We start from the raw sequence: 25,263 nt of genomic DNA on the forward strand, positions 1-25,263 counted from the left end.
GGCAGCTTTGCTTTCAATATAGAAGCGATCTCCACAGAACAGACAGCGTAGATGAGAGATTACTCCAGAGCAAAGTAACTCATGAAAGGAGAAAGAATCTGTAGTAATCATAGCCTATGAGATTGGAGTGAACCTTTTGTGACTTTGAATCAAAGCTGCTAACAATGACCTATAATTTACTTTTTAAAAATATTTATTTATTTATTTATTTATTTATTTACTTACTTACTTACTTGAGAGATAGAGAGAGAGAGCACATGAGTGGGGGGAAAGGCAGGAGGGAGAAGGAGAATGACAAGCAGACTCTGCGCTGAGCATGGAGACCACCCAGGGCTCGATCTCAGTACCCTAAGGTCATGACCTGAGCCAAAACCAAGAGTCTGACGCTTAACTGACTGAGCTACCCAGGCACCCCTATACTTTACTTTTTCTTGCACATACTTGCTTATTTGATTATTTCTGCAGGTGTAGGGCGGTTACGCTACAAAGTAGCATGGGAAAGGAAAGGAGGTAGGTCCGGGGTACACATCTCCATTGATAGGACATGACTTGAGCACCGAGAAGGGACTGTCCCCCCATCCCTCCCTTCCCACTATAGCACTTACTGTCCCTAATGCTGCTCCTGAGGTTGTTGGGGGCTGTGCACATGCAGGGGTGTGTGTCTATGTGTATGTGTGTGTGCATGCGTGCACGTGCATGGGTGCAATATGGGGGAGGAGGGAGAAGACAGGAAGAATAACAAAGAAATTAAAAAGAAGAAGATAACTCAGTGGATTCCTTTCAATTAAAGTTTTTGTTACATTCTTCATACTTTTTTTGTCTTGCAGTTAAGTATTTTTGAAAAGAATGATCAAAAGATTAAACACTGCTATCACAAAAGGAATTATTTTGAAATAAATTGCAGGCAATAGAGAAATTTATCAAAACAAATGAAGATTTCTTTCACATTTCCTGGGTAACTCTGGAAAGAAATCTGACCTGGGTGAAGCTGCCCAATTCACTAACGTTTACTTTGGAAGGCATATTACTTTTAGGTCGGTGAAATCTATAGTAGGTAGTATTCCATTTTTTATGCTGTGGCTAGTGTTAGTTACTGCAATCCTAAATTAAATGGAGCCCATTTTTGCAGAATTGGGAGCATGATTATATTATTTTAAGTAGCCATATACTTTTAAAGTACTATCTCAACTTTACTAACTCATTGTTAACTATAACTATTGTTTTCTGACACTGAATCCTTGGCTAAGAATAAAACTCCCAGGTCTGATATTATTATCAGAAAAATAATATTTCTGTTCTAACAGAGCTTCTAGGAACAGATTTTGTGAAAGGAAGAGAACACGCATTCTCTAGAGCAGGATGCCATCCAGCTGTGTCTGAGACACACTCACGCACAGTCAGACAGAATGTGATTCACGTTATGTAATCAGTCAAACGATCAATCATCTTCTCGTGTGGATTCCCACGTTTACACAACAGACACGCTCTACAAATTGCTCGTAATTTGAGTTTTTAGAAATCGGATCTTATTTCACATTGATTTCTATTAAAATTTCAGAAGGCATTTTATCTTTATGAATCATATTCAGTTGAGAGCGGCTACAAGCACTTTATCTTTAAATGTCTGTGCTTTCCTTCCACTCTGTCAAACAGATAAGTAATAACCACCCATGCAAAGAGTTGTTCAAAGATACACAGAAGTGACTCCTGATGTAGGACTAATTACCAAGGAAAGGTTAAGAAACATACCAGAGTTTTCACTTTTTTCCCTAGCCTTTGACTTCATGAAGAGGAGCCACTGATTTTCCAGATGTACAGTCAGGGTTTAGATCTTTCTTAGTATTTGGAAATAAAATATATTTGGTTTAGGTTTTCTGATGGTGGAGTCTTTAGCACGAAGATGGCCACCGAAGTCATGAGAGTGGAGGGGGTGCCCAGGGAGGTGCCGAGTGGAACGAGAACAGAACTGTGAGGACCTCAACATCTGCTGAGTGATGCAAGAGAGGGAAGGGCGAAGGAGCCTGTTAAGGAGCCATGGAGACTGGGGGCAAAAGACAGACGGGGGGCGGTCTCCGATGTTAAATGCCACTAAGAGACCAACAAAGACAGCAAATGAAGAGTGTCCACTGGACCAGAACTAATAAGCTCATCATTGATCTTGAACAGAGTCAGAGGAGAGGCAGAGTACATTTCGGGGGGTTGAAGAATAAGTGGGGGGCTGAAGAAGTAAAGATAAGGAGGCCTACACTGCTGTTTTGAAATATTAAACAAGAAAAGAAAAAAGATAAAACGTTATATTTTTAGGCCTTTACCTAAATGCCTTGTACCGATTTATGATGCTACGATACGACTTTGTGTTTAAATAGGGGCTGATATAAGAGCACCCATAAAAACCATTTCTATAGCTTATAAAAATTAAAGAAGATATCTTTCATCTTATTATGTATGCATTTATTTATTCATCTTATTCTACAAATACTGACTGAGTACCTACTATTCATAGGTTGCTATGTTATTACCCACTGCTCCCTACATAAGGATCCATTAAAACAAATTCTTGGAGAAAGGCTAGGAGCCTGCAGACAATCCTATGTGTCATTTTAGTGGATGATAATAATATAACCCAATAGAAAAAGCACAGGCTTAGGAATCATAGAGACTTGGTTCAAATCCTGGCTCTGTTACCTCTTTGACACATACGAAAATAATGACGTCCAGTGCAAGGGTCTGTTGGGAAGATAAAGGACGTAACTTGGAAAGTGGCCATCAGAACCACAGGCCCTCAGTAGGAGCTCAGCAGATATCTCCATCCCTTCCTCTTTCACTCCTTTCTGATCCATTTGCTTTCGTTTCCATAAAATTCAGAGCATAATTAATGTCCAACTGCAATAACCAACTTGGTCCAGGAACTGGTTTCTCTTACTCTCTTCTTCTAACTGGTTGCCTACATATATTTTAAGATCTAATTTATTTTATAAATATTTCATTTTATAAGCCACTTAGAACCATTGTGGGGAAACCGATAAGGTATAAATCCTTAAACAAACGGTATCGGTACCTACTCTACTATTCATTGATCTTCTAGGTGATTTTTTTGCTCCTACTTCTATCGAGGTGGCTAAGAGGAGCTTCCCACCCAATGTCATACCATAGCATAATGTTGTATTCATCAATTCTTGTAGTTCTTTCAAAGTCAGTTCAGCTAGGTGGGTCCCTTTAAGTGTGGCTGCGATTCTAGATGACCAGCCGATGAACACTCTAGACTCAATCTAGACTAGAAGATCTCTCAGGGTGCTCTCAGGCCCACGATTTTGATGGGCCTCCAGGACCACCCAGTAAAGTGTGGGCGGGGAAGAGGTATTAGCTTAGGAATTGGTGCATGCTTTAGTGAACATTTACTGAGTGCTTAGTATTTCAGAGTCTCCAGAGGCAGAAAAGAGAAACAGCCAAGAGGAGGGCCTCTGGAGCCAAACTGTCTGGGTTCAAATCTGCCTCCTGTCCCTCACAGCTCTGTGACCTTGGTCAAGTGCCTTCACTTTGCTGTGTCATGGTTTTGTCAGCTGTCAAACAAGATACACGAGTAGCTACACCTCACAGAGTTGTGAGATTTAAACTATATATATTCTGTCTGTCTATGTATCGATCTATCTCTTAGAACAGTTCCCGCCCCAGAGTACATACCCAGTGTTTGTTACAATTATTGTCATAATGAAACATTAATAGGAAAACCATATCTTAAGTGTTTCTTTTTAGAGATTCTTTTCTGGAAGCTTCTAAATAGGTGAATAATGAAAAGCAAGGTGAAAGCCGTGCCTTTGCTTTTGGCCCTGCTGCATTCAGACCAGCTGTGAACACTGGCCCCACCAAGGGCTTCTCAACCTTCAATCCACGCTATGAGGTTGACTCTGATGGGTCTCAGGTCCCGGGCATCCTGAATAGGAGTTTTGGTTGGGTTGTTGGCTGGGAGGGCCTTACTGGTGGCCCAGAAAGGTCAGAAAAAAGGACATTCTCAATCTGAGCCAACGAATTGGAGTCTTCGACAGCCTTAAATCAGACGTCAGGAAAATCTCCATCAGCGCCACGCGTTGGCCTGAAAACCACCGGCCCGAACTGGATTCTTCCGTCAAGCAGGTGTCTGCAGGCTTTGTGTGCGGGAGGCAATTACTTTCTTGGCGGTTTCTCCTGTGATGAGCATCCTAGTGCGGGAATGACCAGGGGCAGGGCAGCCAACGATCACCGTCACCAGCACACTTTGCAGTGTCCGGGGGCACTCGGAGAGCACGGGTGCCAAATAAATACAAATACGAAGCCAAATGCTGTGTTAAGCAAACTAACGTAGTTTGGTTTAAACCCGTCCATGACTGAAATTGGGTATAGACAGTAACTCTTTCCTTAATGCCCTAGAAAGAAGTTGTCTGGGCTGCCCACAGGCTGAGAGACCGGACCACCGTGTTTCTCATACCAGCTGGGCACCTGCCAGTGTGATCCCTGGTGAGGAGAAGGAGTGACGCGTCGCCCGCCATATTGCGTCTTACAACTGGCTGTGATTATTAGTGTCTTCCTCACAGGACCACAAACACCATAAAGGCAGGAGCCGACCCATATTTCCTGCAGCTGTGTTCCCAACACTACATACCCACAGATGGGTGGATGGATGATTGGCCCCATATCACTGACCCTGAAGAAGAAAAGTCTGGCTCCAGGTCTTCCCATCAATGAAGGAGCTTGGAAACCGTGGTGGAGGTGACTTTCAATTACGCATTCCTCCAGCCCAGGGCTTCTGCAAGGTTATGCTTGGGGGCCTATTTGGATGTCTTTGAGTTTCAAAATATTTCCAAAGCAAGACTGGCAAGGTACAGTAACAGGTTCTTCAAAATCAGTGGGAAAGATGATTATTTTCTATTTTGTAGGGGGGCTAAAATAGGATTCTGCAGACTGCTTTTTAAAGGGTGCAGAGAGTCCAGCCTTCCAAGAGATCTCCCGACTCCTCAGTGTTTTTGCTTCCCTGTCTCCATACCCACAACCTTCGCTCCTCCTACGGGAAGGCACACAGTCAGAGCTGATGCTTAATATCTCCCACTCCGACCTAGGTCTTGCCCACAGGGACACAGGAGATTCTCCATAAACACTTGTAGAATGAGAGAATGAATAAACACATTTTTTTTGTTTGTTTTTATTGTTTGCTGACTTCTTAAATGATGATAATCTATGAAATGCTGTGTCGTATGGGGTTTTGCAGGCTATTATGTCCATAAAACAAATACAATTATTGTGTTCATTATAATTATTTTTTCCACATCATTATTAGTCCATGTCCAACATTTGTTCTACCAAGCCCTTGGGGGAGGGATGTTTTTGAAGTTGCCTCTTGTAGGAAATATCTTCATTGGGTTCTCTGTTGAGTTAAAGACTGTAGACTTCAGATTTATAAGGTTAATTCCAAAAGTCAATTTGATTAGATGACTCTTTTTTTCCATTTCTGACCTTTAGAAAAGAAACCCTTTGCTGCCGGAGCTTCAGGGGAGGGCTCTCTTTTTTTCCTCCAGAGGGGGCTCAAAGCCCACATTTCCTTGGCCTATCCCTGGGGTCATTCTCATGATGAAAGCCAAGCCTGTAGGTACTGCTCACATTTCTTGTTAACTAACTTATGAATCTTTGATTTTTTTTAATAGATAATTTTCAAAATTCTATTTTCAAGGTAATTAAATCAATAATGTGCTTGGACTTGAAGAGTATGTTCTTAGGCTATGAACAAGTGACAAATTAGAACAAATTTCGACAATTCAGTTCTAATCCTGCTCTGCATTTCCCCAGAATAAAAACACGGGTAACACCCAGCATGCAACATCACCTAACTTTTCTCTCTTGCTGGATGCCCAAAACTTCTTAAATAAGACAAATGTGACTGTGGAAGTTCACATTAATAGAGCAAATTCTCTATTTCAGGGGCCTGTCTTTCATTTTACGTGGAAATAATTTTCTATTTCTGACTTTTCCTAGATCGCTTTCGTTGTATTTTAAAAATAACTTCCTGTCTACATTCTTCACATAGGTGTCTTACCCCCTTATAAAACTGGCAGCTCCTGGAGGGCACAGCCAGTATCTCATGGAAATATTTATCCTACATGTCACAAGGGCCTTATGAACATTTGTTGAATGGAAAACACGGGTGCAAAAACAGATCCAAGAAGGACTGTGTGAGAGCAGCCCAGTCTCAACTCCCAGAAGGCCATTCTTCAAGGATCTGGAAGTCAGCAAAATACATGACCCCAGAAGGACTCTTCCAGCTTGGAAACGCTGTTACTTCTATAATACTGTGATGCTCTGACTTACTCTTACAAGCATCCAAATTATTATCCTATCCTTCTTTGGTGTTTTAGAAGGCTCATTAATATCTCCCAATATCATGAATTTTGGGTGTCCACCTTAATAAAGGAAATCGATTAGCAGAATGGTGGCAGGCAGAGTGTTGACTATAATTGTAAAAAGACTTTAAATTACCTGAAATGGGGGTGCCTGGGTGGCTCAGTCAGTTGAGCAGCCGACTCTTGGTTTTGGCTCAGGTCACAATCTCAGGGTCATCGGATCGAGCCCCACGTCAGGCTCTGTGCTCAGCGTGGAGTCTACTAGAGATTTTCTCTCTCCCTCTCCCTCTGCCCCTCCCTTTGCGTGCACTCTCTCTCTAAAATAAATGAATAAAATCTTTAAAAAAAATTACCTTAAAAGGTACTATAAGATCCTGTACTTTTACTAGAGCTAAGTTTCCCAGTGACTTTTGACTTTTCAAAGGAAATCAAGTTGTTTGGACTCAATCTCTTCTTCCCTCTCTCGAACAGCTTTTCTTCTTTATGCCGTGATGTTCACCAATGGACATACAGATGTAATGAGTGAACAAATAGTCTAAGACCACTTACCCACCCAGTCACAGAAGCCCAGTGCCAAGCACAGGCGTGGATCTTACATCCTCTCACTATACTTGACCCACAATCTGCTGTTTCCCATCAGCGGTGAAAGGGGACATGAATTCACATCTTATCTGAGATAGCTGTTTATTCATCATCCTCATCGTACCATCCTATTTACTGCAATCTATCACTAATCTTTGCCTATTTTGAGAATCTGAAAAATACAGTGGACCCTTGAACACCAGTTTGAACTGCGCTGGTCCACTTACACACGGATTTTTTTTTCAATAAATACGGTCCTGTAACTGTATTATCTTTTCCTTATGATTTTCTTAAGAACATTTTCTTCTCTTTAGCTTACTTTATTGTGAGAATTCAGTATCTATAATACATATGACATACAAAATATGTGTTAATCGACTATTTATGTTATTGGTACAACTTCTGGTCAACCAAAGGCTATTGGTAGTTAAGTTTGGGGGGAGTCCGAAATTATATGCAGATTTTCAACTGCGTGGTGGGGGGGATGTGTCGATGCCCCAAGCCCCACATTGTAGAAGGGTCAGCTGTATTTAGTTTTAATCATCATGCAACATCAATATAATCACATGACACCCATGCACTTTCATGCTTCCATGCAGAGACTCATGCCAACAGCTCTGTCTGAAATGCCACCTGCCTCCTCATCCCTGAGACCCACCTCTAATGCGTGTGAGTCCTGCCCCACCACCCAAAGGAGAACTTATTCTTTTCTTCTGTAATTTCCGGTAGTGTTTTGCTACTAGAGCTACTTTGGGGGTTATCATAAAGTATTACAGCAGAATTTATTTGTGTCTTAAGCATCCCTCTTCCTTGATTCATTCTGGAATCCCCCAAACCTTACAAAGTGCCTGCAACATACCAGATGCTCAAGGAATGTTTATGTACCAAATCTCTGCTTCCTCCCCTGATTTTTATCTGCAGGCCTATATTTAAAATTCGATGTATATATAGGCAACTGTTGATTTTGGTTAAGCTCCCGATAGAGTTTTAAACATAATACAACAGAGATTGAAATCTGTCCGGATTCAGTCACTGTTGCTGAAAAGCCAAATGCTGGCAACTGTTTTCCCAGTCTCCATTTGCATGTTCATATTCAACCTTTTTCCTATTACAAGTGCCACACTGCAAAATTTTTGCCTACACTTAGTAATCAAAATACCAAGAGAGAAAGCCCCCCTGATGGTGGGGTGGAGGCAGACAGCGCCCATGGAGAGCAGCCAGAGATCTTTCCGGAACAATCAGCCCAGCTTCCCCTCCCCACTCCCACTCCCCACTCCCTAGCTTTGAGTCCCCAGCATCCAGGGACAGTCTGGCAACTGGAACTCTGCGTTCAGCTGACGAGAATGTGCAAATGACAGTTTTGGCTGTCAGGGAGCTTATTACCTAAGCGAGGAGTTTACATATTTATGAGCTGACATCTCAGATTTGTGGCTTTTGCAGAATTCCTCAATTTCCCTTTCGTGCAGCCAGCCAGTGGGCAGAGAAGGCTTTGCAGGCTCATGGCCTCACCCTCCATCCCCAGCCGCACACCGAGACACAGTGGGCGGCTCATTTGTGGAGCTTATCTGAGAGCCAACAGAAAGTTAAAACTGAGCTTCTACACCCCTGGGCTGGACCCGGAGAGGTGAATAATAGATTTGCAGTGCACTCTGTCGAATGGCAAAGGCAGCCGCGGTGGGATTTTCCATATATATGTGCAGGATTCCTATACACACTCCTACAGGGTCGTCTATGACCAAAGCCTCCTCGTGGACCTGACCTCAGTCACCCTCTGGGCCATCTGGTGGCTCTGCATTGGCCACTGAGAATGACTACTTCTCTTAAACGTGCTTTTTTTTTTCCTCCCTCCCCTGCAAAGAACATTTTCTGAAGGAAAACCCACCCTAATGCCAAGGAAGAACTTGCTTCATCATGGACCAGAGTATGAGCCTTGCTAGGGAAAACCATAACCTCCCGTGTGAGGGTTTATGACACGCAGCAGAGACCCAAATATGAGGCTGGAATCCAAACCCAGATGCGTCAGGCTCCAAAGTCCTTGCTAGCACCTTCCTCAGCCAGGATGAAGCTGAGCAGTGGGCGAGCGGTACCCCCTGTGCCCCAGGACCCTTTTTTCCTCTCTCCCCACCTGTCCCTTTGGAAAGCTCTTTCCCTCCCCCATCCTCTCAGGCACAGATCTGCAATCATCCACTTACCCTGGGTCAAGTTAAGTCACACAGCGATCCCTCCCAGAGGCACTAGCTTTCAGAGCCTTATCTCTCATTTTGGAATGAAACGTTTTTGTCGCTCACAGATTTTCAAACATCAGAGCCTCTGGTGCACATAAAGCCTGTCCTGCTTCTGTGACAAAGAATGGAGCCATCTTGCAAGGACAGTACAAGAAAAGAAGATTGTATCCATTCACTAAAAGTTCTGATTCTTAGTATCCAAAAAATCCGCCTAAAATATTGGGACTAAAAGCACACTGTGCCTTATACAAACTTAAAAACTAAAGGCCACCACATAGCACTCTCCATGGATCAAAGTCTTTCACACATTCTTTCATTTCATCTTCGCTCGAGACCTCCAATGGAGGCAGGGCAAAGGGTCTCCATTCTCTCTTGCTTTCATTCACGCATTCATTCAGCAAATGTCCATTGAGCAGGGTCCTGGTCTTGGCGTTCAGGAATGGGGGGGGGGCAGTCAATGTCAAGGTGATTACAGTCTATCGAGAGAGGCAGACGAGCACACCATGATGTCTCTGTGGTGAGGAAGCCTCAGGTGGACAGAAGCAGGGGCTGCAGAATTGTGGAGGAGGGGCCCTGACCCAGGCACAGGGGGTCAGGGGAGGTTCCACAGGGGAAGAGAAGGAAGGGATTAGCCAAGAGCAGCAGGGAAGGAGGACCTCCTGGGTTGAGGGCCAGTGTGAATCTTGGTGGTGTAACCTGTTTAGGGAAATGAAGCTATTTCCATTTGTGGAGACAGGGAAGACGTGATGTGATCATGTTCTCAAGGCCATACAAGTGGACCCAGGTCTTGACTCCTACCCCAGCACCCCTTCTCTTCTATCGTGCTATCTTCCCTGGGATCCCTATCATTTAGGATCGGGGTCCTCTGTAGAAAGCACAGAAGAACATGAGGACAGTGTCACCAACAAGGACACAGCAGGACACCATGCTAAGCATATGTCACCATTCGATTATGCATTTGATGCCAAGAACAGAAGCTTAGAGAAGCTAAGAGATGTACTGGTCAGTAGCTCACATGTGCATACTAACTATTGGTCCCGCGGAAAGGAGGTTTGGTGGGATCACAGTGCTTCCTAGAGGAAGGCAATGAGAAAGTGTGTGGCAGAGAAGGCAAGTCTTTCTTCCCATCAGGAAAACTTCCAGAGGCATTTTTCACAGGTGAGATTTCTTTTCCAAATTTACTGAAGACAGGTGCCCTCCCTGCAGCCTTTCCAAGGGAACAGGTGGAAAGTTGAGGTTGGGGATGGGTGTGCTGTGTTGATACATCATTGCTTTGCAGCCAAACTCACCAGGAACCTGAGAGTTCCCTGTGGTATAGACGAACTAGAGAGGAATGGTGCTCATAGTGAGAAGGATCCTGAAGGTATAAGACTGTGGACTTCAGCTCAGACAAAGGGCAAAGACAAGAACCTAAGAAAAGTGAGGATGACCCTAAAGGCAGCACTTTTCCTTGGAGCTGAAGATCTGAAGACCACACTTGGTTTTGATGTGGTCTTCAGCCAAAGACCCAACTTTTATTTATTTTTCTTCAGATTTATTTATCATATTTTAGAGAGAGAGAGAGAGAACAAGCAGGAGAGGCAGAGGGAGAGGGAGAGAGAATCTCAAGCAAATTCCACGCTGAGCATGGAGCCCAATGCGGGGCTCGATCTCAGGACCCTGAGATCAGTTCCTGAGCCGAAACCAAGAGTTGGATGCTTAACCGACTGCACCCCCGGCGCCCGAGCTCCTAACTTTGAGATGGGACCCAGTCGCTAAAGAAGAGGGTGTGCAGGGAGAATACACCCTCACAGCTGGGACTGCAGAGCCGAGTGAGAGACCTGGCAGTTTGTTCTGAGCAAGCTTTCCACAAAACACGGGGCCAACATGAAAGCTCCGTTCCATCTGCAAGGTATTGATCAGCTTCAGACTCATAACCATTGGCGTTATCAATTTAGACCTTCTGGGCGCTTAAGAGAACTTTGCCTGAGACTCCTCAGGGGCAACCCACCTCTTTCTCTTTCTCTTCTTTCTCTCACCTTGACTGCAGTAGGTTTTTAATTGCTCAGCAGTTTTACTGATGCCAATCAGCGGCCTTGCTCAAAGACTGTATGGTATCAGCATATCTGGCCCCACTGCTCATTCACCACTAAAAAGCACTCTCCACCCTCCATGCAAACCCTGCCCTTGGCAGCTGGTCTTTTTGCCCTAAGAGGACACCCATGAGATCCCTGGGGGTTTCAGAGCCGCTCACCAGGGATGCTCCCAAGGCACAGAGAAGGCACGGGGGTGGGGGGGGGTGGAGGAGGAAAAGCAGGAGGGGATGGGAGTTGCTTGCTAAGTTCAAGTGAGCAGGAACTCGAAAGATGGTTTCTTACTGCCTTTAAGAAAGATTTCTGGAGCAACCTCCCTCCTTTGCTTGAAATCCAAAAGCAGAATGAAAGAATCTCTATCTCCACGAGCCAAGGAAGGCTACATGCGTCTCTGCTTTAACGTGGAACCAAGACCAAGGGTGGGAACTGGAATAGGGTAAGAGAAGGATTCCCTTTTGAATCCGACTTTTTTAGTGATTTTCCTTCTCCCTGCATGTGCTGCCTTAGCTTCTTCACTCCCCTCCAAACCTCTTCCAGATGCGCAAGTCTGACGGAATCCATATAAACAAAAAACCAAAACAAAACAGCACAAGATTGAAAGCATTTCCCCTTGTGATACAACCACTTTCGTGTGCAGCAAGGCACTCACGTGACCCTGCCAACATGTGTTTTCTGTCTCAGATTCCCCTTGATAACAAAGGATATATTTTAAAAGGCGTGGCCCGAGGTCTATTTGCCCAAGCAGGAATCTGAGAAGAGTTTGGGGATTTAGTTTGGCCTTAGGCTGGTCCCTTCCGGTGCTCGGTGCTGTAACCCTTGATGATGTTAAATGCCAATCAATAAAGTTAGGAACACTTTGGGTTAGGTTTGTGAGATATGATCTCATTCAGTTGCTCACAGAACTGATTTCATATTCAGGAATCAACAGAGCTCATTCAATTCCAAATTTGGCAGCCCTGTGTGTTACATTACAGTGCTCCCTCTGTCCAGAGCTGGGCAGGGCACGCTCAAGGGGATCTTTAGAAGGATCTTTCATGATGTTCCAAGACTCTGGGGTGGGGTGGGGGGAAGGATGGAGGCTGGGAGACAGGCAGGGGGATGGGCAGGTGGGAAGGGCAACAACCCTGCCTGGGTTCTGGACTTGATGAGGAGAGAAAGCCAAAGTCACTCAGAAAAGCTTGTTACAGTGTCGCTGTTAGAAACCCCACTTCCAAATCTCAGCAAGTTTTAGGAAGTCAGAGATCTCGGCATTGATACTATTGTATAGACTGAAGAGAGAAAGTTGCAACTGGCCATAAAAAAAAAAGACCAGCAATCTGCTTTGATGTTCTTACCTAAGTGATTTATGATCTTAAAAGTCTCCTAGAATATACTGTTTTTTAATCAAGAAAGCCTAAGTCACTCTATATAAAATTAACCTCATTTCAAATTTCGAAGAAAAGGTAAATCATATTCTTTCATTACAATTTCTAATCTTTCAGACGGCTGTTCCTTTCTCCTGTGAAATAAACCGATTCTGGTCTTCAAGTTACTGTGTTTTTTCCCCCTAAGCCTGGGCAGTTTAAGTGCTTAAATCAAGCCCCAGGACAGAAAGATGGAAAGCCCTCTGACTAGCACACAGTGTCCTACAGCCCTACAGTGACCAGATATTATATGCTAGAACGGGGAGGTGGTCTGTCTCAAGAAAAGCCGAAATAGAAGGGAAATAGAGTTGACATTTAACATTAGGGGGAAAAAAATCAATCTCCCATGTATGTAGCCAGAGCCTGTTCTGAAAGCCATAGGCTAACTTCATTTTTATGACCCTGCGAAGAGAACACATTTCAATTCCAGCTTTGATTCCGCGGCGAGACAATGTCAAATATTTTAGCAACTCTGAATAAGTCTGATTATAGCAATGATTGTCAGTTCAAAAACCCGGTTCATTTATTTCCCATTTCAGCGTCACCCTCTGGGGGGATGTTTGGAGATTCGGTATTCAGTAGTTTGTGGGTCTCATCTGATAGAGCTCTAAGTATTCTGCAAGTCAATAGAACAAGAAGAAAACTCGTATCATCTGGACCCTCCTAACTACTTTGGAATACTTGATACATGTTATTTTCACCTTTCTCAAAAAGGAAATTCACTGAAAAAGTTAAAGTTTAAAAAAAAAAAAGCAACTAAGACCATCTAACTACAGGCATAGAGACAGCTGTTACTTACAACGCCTTCCAATCCATCATCATTGATAAATCATGGCTAAATAATCAAGTGCAGAATCCATGTCTTCACATCTGTTAGTAAATAGCTCCTTGCAAATGTCTCTTGCAGATCTGGGACCATCTCAGGAGGAAGGGAGATAGAGCGAAGGTAAAGGAAAAAAGGCTGGGGAATTCTGCAATCCATGGGGGTCTGGGAAGGCTCAGGGCAGACCCCGGTGAAACATTCCTGTGATTCCAGCCTTCGGCTAAACCACGCTCCTGGCCTCCCTGAGCTCCCAGCCACCTTTCCAGTCCAGCTCAGCCCCTGCTCCAACATTGCATTTCCCTCCAAGCACACGGCTTCGGATGAAGAGGAACTCGCGAGGTCGTGCCCATCGGCGCCTGCAGGCACGCTTCTCGGGGGACGCCGCACCAGTTTCTCTCTTGTCTGCTATCTCAGAGCGGGAGGGAGGGAAGAGCAGAGACAGACAGGGAGGGAGGGGGGAGAGGGAGAGAGGCAGAGAAGAGAGGAGCTTTACTAATAGAGACTGGGAGGGAGAGAAACACTTGCTGGAACTCCCATTAACCCACAGAAGCTCAGGAATTTTCTGAGCACAGCAGCTGCAAAGCAGACGATCAAAGTCAAGTGTTTAAAATCTTTAATTATACATCCATGTGCACCCATTCGGTGCAGACAAAGCCGACAGAACCAAGGTTCTGGATATGCGTGTGAGTCTGCAAGTAAATACTTGTCGACAAACAGATGCAGGCATATGTCCCCATGAGAATAATATCTACATGCATATATTTCAGTGAAAACGTCTAGTCTCACAGTTTACGGGTCTTAAAACTATTCAAATGCTCTCGGTAATGGAAGTGTGAATCAGACAACCCGCGCCCTTTGCCTCGGGTATCTCCAATCGTGCCTTCCCCCTGCGGTGGGGGGGTGGGGGGGAGGATTCCTGTTTCTTTTTCCTTGCTTCAGGGAACCCTCCAAAGGAAGGAGGGTAGGGAGGCGAGGCGGGGGCTTTCAGTGTGACTGTCAACTCTACGTGTCACTCCATTGTTTAGTGGCCGCGCAGCCCGGGACGCTGGGCACACAGAGCCAAGGCACGGGTCATGCCCGAGGGAGAGAGTGGCACGGAGCAGGGGTGGGAGGCGCACAAACAGGGCTCTGAGACCGTGCGGGAACAGGTGGTGGCATGGAGGAGAAAGAAGTGACAGCAAAGGGGAGCCGAAGTGGAAGGCAGAGGCAAGAAAGGCACGGATAACTCATGCACGCTGGAGGGGCAGCCGTGACCATGGACAGCATGAGACCATCTCCCTCCAATTTCCCGTGTTCTCGGCAACCCTCCCCTCTCCACACAAGGCATCCATTCATGGCGTTTCTCTAAGCGTGGTCCCCATCATCTGCATTGGAAGTGCCTGGGGACAGCATGTCGACAATGTGGATCCTTGGACCCCACCCCCAGGCTTCTGATGGAGCCTGAAGGGACCAGAATCTGCATTTTAACAAGTTCCACAGGTGCTTCGGATGCAGGGAAAGTTTCCAAAGACTCCCTTCTTTCCCAGTGTTGGGTGAGCGGGTGAACGAATGACAGACTGAACAAAGCGAGGAGAGATGCGAAGGCAACACCTGTGAGAACACCATGGGGCTGGAAGCAGGAGAGAGGGATCGCAGAAGCCAAATGGGAGTTGAGAGAAGGACTGGCCACTTGCCAAGCACGCCGGGCGTTTCAGCTCTGAGACTACACATGCTGTTGCCTTTGCCAAGAATTCTCTTCTTCCCCAGGCAAACCATCCCTTAAAACCCAGTCCAAAGTCGGGGCGCCTGGTGGCTCAGTTAAACATCCAACTCTTGATTTCGGCTCAGGTCGTGATCTCAGGGTGGTGAGATGGAGCCCTGAGTCGGACTCTATGCTGGGCATGGAGCCTGCTTAAGATTCTCTCTCTCCCTCTCCCTCTGTCCCTCCCCACTCCTCTCTAAAAATAAATAAAGCCCATTTGAGTTGCTTTAAAAACCTAGTCCAAAGTCTCACCTGCTTAGAAGCTTTTCTAACTCTCCAGGTGTAGGCATTGGTCCCAGTCACACCTAGTCTGTATTTCTCCCTGCAAGTACCTTTATGCTTCGCAACTATTTGTTGGCCAGTCTTTCTTCCCTATTAGATGATGATGTGCTGTTTCATGTCAAGTAGATGATCTCTCAATCATCGTTATACCTTACCAAATTCTGGATACAAAGTAAGCACTCAACAAATATGCATTAATTAAATGGCTAAATATATCATAAGAGTATTTCTTAACCTAGGGGGCTGGTACATAGATGCTTGTTCTCTTATTGGTCTGCAAACTGAGCATCTACCTACAGTTCATATATTATTTTGTATGCATGATACACTTGACAATAAAGAAGAACTTTTAACTGAGTCATAACATCTGGGATTTCGTCTAGAAAATTAGGACTTAGTGGAGAATGAATAGAAAAAAATTGCAATGAGCTAGCCTAAAAAGGAGGTTAACAGGACAAGAAGCAAAATACCAGAGTGAACAAATATTGTGAAGATATCAATGCTACCTAGAGCAATCTACATATTCAATGCAATCCCTATCAAAATACCACCAACTTTTTTCAAAGAAATGGAACAAATAATCCTAAAATTTGTATGGAACCAGAAAAGACCCTGAATAGCCAGAGGAATGTTGAAAAAGAAAAGCAAAGCTGGCGGCATCACAATTCCGGACTTCAAGCTCTACTACAAAGCTGTCATCATCAAGACAGTATGGTACTGGCACAAAAACAGACACATAGGTCAATGGAACAGAAGAGAGAGCCCAGAAATGGACCCTCAACTCTATGGTCAACTAATCTTCAAAAAAGCAAGAAAGAATGTCCAATGGAAAAAAGACAGTCTCTTCAACAAATGGTGTTGGGAAAATTGGATAGCCACATGCAGAAGGATGAAACTGGACCATTTCCTTACACCACACACAAAAATAGACTCAAAATGGTTGAAAGACCTAAATGTGAGAAAGGAGTCCATCAAAATCCTAAAGGAGAACACAGGCAGCAACCTCTTTGACCTCAGCCGCAGCAACTTCTTCCTAGAAACATCGCCAAAGGCAAGGGAAGCAAGGGCAAAAATGAACTATTGGGACTTCATCAAGATAAAAAGCTTTTGCACAGCAAAAGAAACAGTCAACAAAACCAAAAGACAATCAAGAGAATGGAAGAAGATATTTGCAAATGACATATCAGATAAAGGGCTAGTATCCAAAATCTATAAAGAACTTCTTAAACTCAACACCCAAAGAACAAATGATCCAATCAAGAAATGGGCAGAAGACATGAACAGACATTTTTCCAAAGAAGACATCCAAATGGCCAACAGACACATGAAAAAGTGCTCAACATCGTTCAGCATCAGGGAAATCCAAATCCAAATCTCAATGAGATATCACGTCACACCAGTCAGAATGGCTAAAATTAACAAGTCAGGAAACGACAGATGTTGGCGAGGATGCAGAGAAAGGGGAACCCTCCTACACTGTTGGTGGGAATGCAAGCTGGTGTAGCCACTCTGGAAAACAGTATGGAGGTTCCTCAAAAAGTTGAAAATAGAGCTACCATACGATCCAGCAATTGCACTGCTGGGTATTTACCACAAAGATACAAATGTAGGGATCCAAAGGGGTATGTGCACCCCAATGTTTATAGCAGCAATGTCCACAATAGCCAAACTGTGGAAAGAGCCAAGATGTCCATCAACAGATGAATGGATAAAGAAGATGTGGTATATATATATATACACACACACACACACACACACACACACACACACACACACAATGGAATATTATGCAGCCATCAAAAGGAATGGAAATCTTGCCATTTGCAATGATGTGGATGGAACTGGAGGGTGTTATGCTGAGCGAAATAAGTCAATCAGAGAAAGACATGTATCATATGACCTCACTGATATGAGGAATTCTCAATCTCAGGAAACAAACTGAGGGTTGCTGGAGTGGTGGGGGGTGGGTGGGATGGGGTGGCTGGGTGATAGACATTGGGGAGGGTATGTGCTATGGTGAGCACTGTGAATTGTGCAAGACTGATGAATCACAGATCTGTACCTCTGAAAAAAATAATACAATATATGTTAAAAAAAAAAAAGATGGCAGGAGGGGAAGAATGAAGGGGGGGAAATCGGAGGGGGAGACGAACCATGAGAGATGATGGACTCTGAGAAACAAACTGAGGGTTCTAGAGGGGAGGGGGGTGGGGGGATGAATTAGCCTGGTGATGGGTATTAAAGAGGGCATGTACTGCATGGATCACTGGGTGTTATACGCAAACAATGAATCATGGAACACCACATCAAAAACTAATGATGTAATGTATGGTGATTAACATAACATAATAAAAAAAAAGAATCTGGAAATAATTTTGCAAAGAAAAAGTCACTATACAGATAATTACACTTAAACAGTGGCATTGGCTCTTGCATCAAATAAAAATTGATAGAAATTAAAAAAAAAATACCAGAGTGAAGTGAACCAGATGTGCAATATTATGGAGGTGGCTTCTGATAAACTGATGTTTCTGAGGCTCACAAAGTTGTCACATTTGCAATCGACAGTGGCAAAGAGATGTCCTGAACAGAGATGGGCTGCTTGAAGTACGAGAAGAGCTTGCATTAACTCTCCTGGAGAGGGATTGCCAAAATTAGCAGAAACAAAAATCCCCCATTTACTTGGCTGGGAGGAATTATAAATTAAAAGATAGAAATCACTCACGCTAATAATGGGATAGGGGCGCCGGGGTGGCACAGTCAATTAAGCATTCAGCTCTTGGTTTCTGCTCAGGTCCTGATCTCAGGGTCATGAGATGGAGCCCCCGCATTGGGCTCTGCACTCAGTAAGGAGTCTGCTTAAGACTCTCTCTGCCCCTCCCCCCCACTCTCTCTAAAATAGATAAATAAATCTTTAAAAAAAAAATAATGGGAGGGCACCTGGGTGGCTCAGTCAATTAAGCATCTGCCTTCGGTTCAGGTCATGATCTCAGGGTCCTGAGATCAAGTCCCGTGTCGAGCTCCCTGCCCAGCAGGGACTATGCTTCTCCTTCTCCCTCTGCTTCTCCTCCCCGATTGTGTGCTTGCTCTCTCTCTCTCAAATAAATAAATAAAATCTTTAAAAAATATATAAAAAAATAATGGGATAGATGGAGGATGGATGGATGAACGGACAGATGGATGGAGTGTTAAAGGAAGAGAGTCCAGAACAACACCCATTATCTAAAAGGCAATTTAAGTACCGTTTTATAGTTTTTGAAGTGTTTCATTTGGTCGTGTGTCCCCATGAATGACTGAAGAATCAGAGCTCTGAAAAGTTAAATCACTTGCTATTGGTCACACAGCTAATAAATTCCAAAACAAGACCTAGAATCCAAATCCTTCCACAAGTAATCTGCTGCATTTCCCTCTGTACCAAATTAAGTCCCAACAGGTGAAAATGGTCCTTAAACTTGGTGAAAATGAAATGAAGACTACCCACAGGATTCCATCTAGAAGCACAAAGGAGAAGCTAACGTAAGGTCTGGTCTGTTTGTCAACACGTTTGTTTAGCATCATACTCAGTACTATTACGTTGGGGATACAAACCAGAAGTTTGGGGTGGCCTGGCAGATGGCTGGAAAAGCCCCCACCACTGTCCTCTCCCCATCTCTTGTGGTCACCAGAACTTCCAGTGGCCATGCGTAATGGACATGAAGATGTGCCTTCTAGATCCTTCCTCAAGGGAGGTCTTGGTGCCCCCCCATGTACCATTCTATGATGTTCCCAGTGTCCTCAGATGACACATGAAAAAGGTAGAATAACAACGAAGTACCTAAGGGAAAACAAATGAGCTGGCATATAAAGACAAGATCATAAGAGAGATTTGGCAGCAGATGCCTTTACAGCTCAATTCTGGTTTACTGGAAAGACGGGGAACTACATAAATAATGATGGGATTAAGAACGGCTTCCCAGAGGACTTGGAGAATTTGGTAGTTTATGGGTCTATCGGAAGGATTTAAGATGGTAAAACAGAGGAAAGAGCTTTCAGTTCAATGAACCAAATTCCTTGGCTGTGGTTCCCAGTGATCTTCCTCACCCCAAAACACAGCAAGTAGTGTGTGTGACGAAGGCTGTCTCGGGGGACATACGAAATTAGGCCCCGCTGTCTCTGCAGCAGGCCTAAGAAAGAGTAGTTTCCTATATCCTCGTGTAAGAAAATACTGCCCCAGTAATGATTAAAAAGAAAAGAAATCTAAGCAGCTAAAACGCCAGTGACATCTTTTACATAAAAATGTAGGTATTCATATGCAAGGAAGAAGGTTCAGTGGTTGCTAAACCATTACAAACAATGAAAAGAACTCTAAAAGAACCAATGCGTAAATTACCTGTGAGTTTCCCCACAGGAAATAGCCAAAGTATGAAAATCCTTAATCATTTCAAGACACCAAGATTAAAACGGATCCTGTGTATTCTGAAAACACAACACAGAGGGGGTTGAAAAGCAGTCTGTGTTCCTTGATGTGCCGCTGATTCTACACATTTTATGAATGTTTCCATTCAGTCATGAGTCTCAAGATCCGTGCCATTCAGAAAAGAAGGTCTGATGAAAGGAATGAAGAGACTTTATATGCGATTTGTACGCAATGTACGCAGCCCTTCATACCTTCGAGACTTCAACTGTCTACAGAGAAGGATCCCAAGTCCGCTAATGAGAAAACTGTCCCACCATCTCTTTGGAGCTGTCAGGCATTGTGGGAGCCGGATACAGCTTGCTTTTTTTTTTTTTTTAAACAATACCATGTTTTAGTGCTACATTTTCCCAGGTGAAGATCATTATACAATTAGGCTTATAGGAGGAAGTTAAGGATTTGTGTGTTTAAGATACGTAGTTTTACAACTTCTTCCACAGCCTGCTCTGGTCTTCGGCTCCCTGTTTTCCAAGCCTGGTTATGAGAGGGGATAATCCTGATCATAGCTCCAATTTTATCTGAGAAAACAAGGGAAGAAGCAAAGAGAGAGAAAGGAAGAGTGGAAAGTAGCCAGGAAGGCAGGTGGAGTGGGTTGCAGAAGTCCTAGAATGGGGCCATCGGTGCCCAGAAGAGGGGGAGCGAGTGATGGGTAGGTGTGAGCCAACCTAGGGCTGGTCCTAGAAAACAGTGAAAGCCTCACAGGAGAGATGGAGATTCAAACCTTCGTAAGGCACCACCCCGCCCCGTGACAACGCTGAGAGTAGAAGTCCTAAGTTCTAGCTCCAAATCCATTGGTCCAACCGGGGTTGAAACATCCTCCCCACCGCCAAGCCTCCTTTCATGATGATGATCACTCTCCAGACATGTGGTGCTCTGATGCCCTTGATCTTCAGTCTGGCGGACTTGAGAGAGAATTTTTATCCCTCTCAAAAGAACTGAGGGATTCTCTCCATAGAATGCATTTGAGAACAGAGATCTTTTGTTGAAAATAGTCAGAACATCAAACATTTTTTTTTAAATAAAAGGTCAAATACCTCTAATATTTAGTTAGATCTGTTGGTGCAGGGGAAGCACTTTCAAGAATATAAATGCTGAATTTGGGAAAAGCCAGTATCTTAAAAACTTTTTGACATGTGGTATGTACAGGGTGGTCGGCGCAACCCAAAAGGAGCATGAAAAACTTGGCACTTTATATAAATTAGAAGTTTAATTCATGTCATGTATGGCCACATAGACACAAAATCTTTATGTTAATTAGGTATACTCACAAGGAAAAATGATACATGGAAATCTAGATGTAATTTTTTTAAAAAGATTTTTATTTATTTGAGAAGACAGAGAGCACAATTGGGGGAGGGAGCAGAGAGAGAGAGGGACAAGCAGACTCCCCACTGGGCATAGAGCCCATCGAGGGACTGGATCCCAGGACCCCAGGATTGTGACCTGAGTGGAACTCAGATGCTTAACCGACTGAGCCACCCAGGCACCCCTAGATGTAATTTTTTAAAAGACAAATTAGGAAAACTTAAGTCTAGTTCAAAAAAAGAGTTCACCATAAGCTTCTTTCCCAGTTAGTATAGGTAAGTTTTCGGGGAGATCCCATCCCACTCATGGAAGAATTTGGGACCTGCTGACGTCCTGGGTTCTTTAGCCCCTGACATTACTTCTCTTTCTTCATCCAGAGGCGTTTTCTTCATACCCAGACTATGTCTATGATCACGACCATTATTTTCCTTCCTCCCTCCCTCCCTTCCTTCCTTCAGTGAAACAAGTGTGTATAGAGTGCCTAGAGCAAGACAAACCTGGTTTTGATCTTCACTGAGTCACGTTTTCTAGAATAATTGCTGCTGCTTCTTTCTAAACATAACCTCCTCTCATTCCACCTTGTTCTCAGAAAGATCTGAGAAAGTATCTATGTTTTACCTAGTTTTTCATTAAATGTTAAGTCTCCAGTCGGAAGAGATCACACTCTAATGACCCCTCTTATCAGTAGTTCTAAAACAATAGGCAAAACGACTTTCTTATCAGAAAGGGAGGATCTCGCTACGGATCCTGGGTCTGGAGTTTGTCTGATCTGAAGTGCAAGCCACCTTACTGGGTTTATGTGTCGGCTTTGGGTAGTCAATGGGCCAAACTCTCAAAGAATTTTTTAGATGTTCAGCGGCATCCAAAGAAACGTGCACCAGAGCAGTGGTTACCAAAATACGAGGGAAGCGCTATGTGCGCATAATGAAGCAACCGCCTAGTTCTAAAGACAGGAGTGTAGCGGAGCCAAATTGAGTAAAAGAGGCTCCACAATCCTCTGTGTGTTGACAAAGGACTAGAATTATTTTGGACTGCTGTGTGCCTCTAAATATGGGTAGTCTTAGCAAAAATGCAATTGTTTATACTTCAGGTCACAAAGTCTAATTTTGGTATGAATTCTAACTACCAGCCCAGCACAGCAATTATCCTGCATTTAAAAATCGCTCTGCAGATAAAAACGAAGCTCCATGATACCTATCATCTCTTTTTAGTGGTAAGAGAGAGAAAACATTTACTCCCCTCACTTTGATAAAGTGATTAACAACAGGTGACAAAGAGCTCTCACCTCAAAGGAATCCAGGTTCAAATCTCCGGCACCGCTAAAAACAACCATCACAAAGAATCCCTGAACGGTGCCCACCGTGCTCCAGGTCTAAGCAACGGGGCTCAGGAAGTCCTAAGTCCTGGGCTCAATATAAAGATTCCTCTCTAGTCCTCCTGGGACAGAGGCAGCGTTTGAGCTCCAGAAATAAGGAGCTGGAGCTGTTGAAGGAAATGAATTTCACCTTTGTCCTCACCCTGACGCTTGTGTAAGTTACAAATCAATTAACTCATCGCATTCTTATTGGGCACCTTGCCATCCGGAGGCCCCCCTCAACTCCTTGGAGTTCTTCCTCCAATTCAGCGTGACTTCTCAAGCTGGCCAGGAGCCAGCCCTTGCCCTGGCAAAGGCTGAGGGCTGCATAAGCTACCTTGTCTTGGATGTTCTTCTGAGAATTTGGAAGGAACTCTAAGTCAGTTTTTGACAAGTTATTGGCAAAAGTAGAAGGAGCGCCGGCCAATTTGCTTCAGGCACTAAGCGTGTTAACAGGCATTACACCAGGTGTTATTAATATGTTACTTACAACAAACCCCGCTTCAACCCATTGTTTGAGTTCTATAGGGTTACAGGTGTCGCACTTTATGAAGTAATGTATTTTCTCTAACTTGGAAAACTTAGAGCATGTGTTAAAGAACTCAGTCCTCAAAGGGGAAATGTATTCATTGCAAGTGTGTCTTATTTAGGAACCAGGATGTGGGCTAAGTGATCAACGCTGCTGGGACAGGAGTCACTCCCAGGCCGGCCAGTCAAGCTCACCGGAAGGGATGCCCCCGAATGCTCTGCTCGGGGGCTCAGAGAATGGATGTCTAAGTCACAGGAGTCCTAAAAACTGCCCGTGTTCTTAGCAAGAGTTGGGGCGGTCTGCGTTCTAATTAATGACAGCTCCCCAGCCCGAAACAGAGTGTGCATTGGAAAGTCATTCTAGCAAGGCAAAGCATTGCAGACTCTTGCAGGAGGGAGAATTTCCCCCTTAGGAAAGTGACCTCTTCCTACATTCCATATCATTTATTACCTTGCATCCATTTACCAGGCTCCAGACCTACCAGCCTGACCACCACAACAAAACAAGGCTTCCGTCCAGTTTTCCATCCCTTCGGGCCCAGGACATCAATTGGTTAATCTGAAAGCCATGCGTACTAATAAGCTATTTTCAAGAAACATGATTTCTGAAGCCAAGCTGCAGTTGGTGCCTCCATGGCCCCCTTAATTTACTTGCAAGCAGAGATTTAGACCATCTGTGGGTGGAGGCTTTTCGGGTCACTAAAATTATAAACGCAGCGGTTACCTATTCATCTATGGGTCAGCTGCGTGCCTCCAGCAATTTAGCCAAGTTTACCTGTCCTGGAAAGATAAAATCAGGTGACAATAGTCTCTACCTTATTTCCCATGGAACATGGCAGGAAAAAGTCAGTGTGAAGTAGGAACTCTGAGTTTACTTCTAAATTCACTATGTTGGGCGCCTGGGTGGCTCATTCGGTTGTCTGCCTTCGGCTCAGGTCATGATCCCAGGGACCTAGGATGGAGTCCCGAGTCAGGCTCCCTGCTCAGCAGGGAGTCTGCTTGTCCCTCTACCCCTCCCCCCCTTGTGCTTGCACACACTCATTCTCTCTCTCTCACAAAAATAAATATATATGAAAAAAATTCACGATACAGCCAAGGCTACATCACCTAGTCTTTCTGGAATGACTTATCTAACCTCTTCATACTCTGATGCTGCTGCATTAATCTAGATTATATCTGTAAAGTGTTGTGTCCCCTTCAGGAAAGGACGAGAGGCTACTCCCCCGCCCCCATAGACACAGGTGCATGTGCGCACGTGCACACACACACACACCTGATGCAAGGGGAGAAGAGTGTGCGCAGGTAGGCCAGGGAGAGGGCTGGGGGAGAAACTAATTTTGCTCCTGCCTCCTCTGCCAAGGCCCTCAGGCTCTGCACCACGGAAGCACAGGGCCAAGTGGCCATGGGCAGGACCAGCCCTACTCACAGGCAGCTACAACATTCCTGAATGTTCCAGGCTGAAACAAAGTCAAGTACTAATGACTGTATTGTTGGGAGGAAGAAAACCGGGCCATCCGCACAGATGTCAAGAAGAAAGCCCAGCCTATATGACAGGGCCATCATCTATAGCTTCGGGGAAGTTGCTGCCTGTCCACACGCGCCCAGAGAAGGTGGCCACGCTTCCTCGCACCCCTCGTTCTCTGCCGGCTGCTGTGAATAAACAGTTTTCAGTCATGGCCCCCAACCGCTGTTTTCAGCATGTTCTTCCCGCACCCAGCTGCCTCGCAAGTGCAGGTTTTCACAGGTGGAGTGAATGATAATATTCCACCAGCTTCTTCTTTTTTTTCTTTTTTAAAGATTTTATTTATTTGACAGAGAGAGAGAACAAGAGCAGGAACACAAGCAGGGGGAGTGGGAGAGGGAGAAGCAGGCTTCCCGCTGAGCAGGAAGCCCGATGTGGGACTCAATCCCAGATGCTTAACGAGCCACCCAGGCGCCCCTCCACCAGCTTCTAATTAAGCACACGGAGCCAACAGTGATCACCTTCCCCTCCAGGCTGACTCCTCATTTGGGCTGCCCGCGGGGTCTCTGATTCCATTTCCAGCTTCTCCGATCACACTACAGCGATCGGGTGGAGAAAACTCTAAAATGTGGCAGACCGGCTTCTCATGCCTCTACCTCCCTCTGCTC

General features: G+C 44.6%; 1 protein-coding gene across 3 annotated transcripts in view; it reads right to left on the minus strand.

Annotated features, from left to right (window-relative positions):
• Positions 1-25,263, minus strand: part of KIF26B (kinesin family member 26B) — a 444,934-nt gene that overhangs the window by 152,785 nt on the left and 266,886 nt on the right. The window contains exon 1 of one of the 3 annotated variants that reach the window (XM_078077888.1): positions 13,447-13,823. The exons of the other annotated variants lie outside the window; for them this stretch is intronic. Within the exon in view, the coding sequence (XP_077934014.1) occupies positions 13,447-13,469 (23 nt within the window). The 5' untranslated portion in view covers positions 13,470-13,823. Of the gene's footprint in view, positions 1-13,446; positions 13,824-25,263 lie in introns of those variants that run through there. 3 annotated transcript variants of the gene reach the window in all.

This window comes from Halichoerus grypus, chromosome 7 (assembly GCF_964656455.1).
Source record: "Halichoerus grypus chromosome 7, mHalGry1.hap1.1, whole genome shotgun sequence".
Lineage (NCBI taxonomy): Eukaryota > Metazoa > Chordata > Mammalia > Carnivora > Phocidae > Halichoerus > Halichoerus grypus.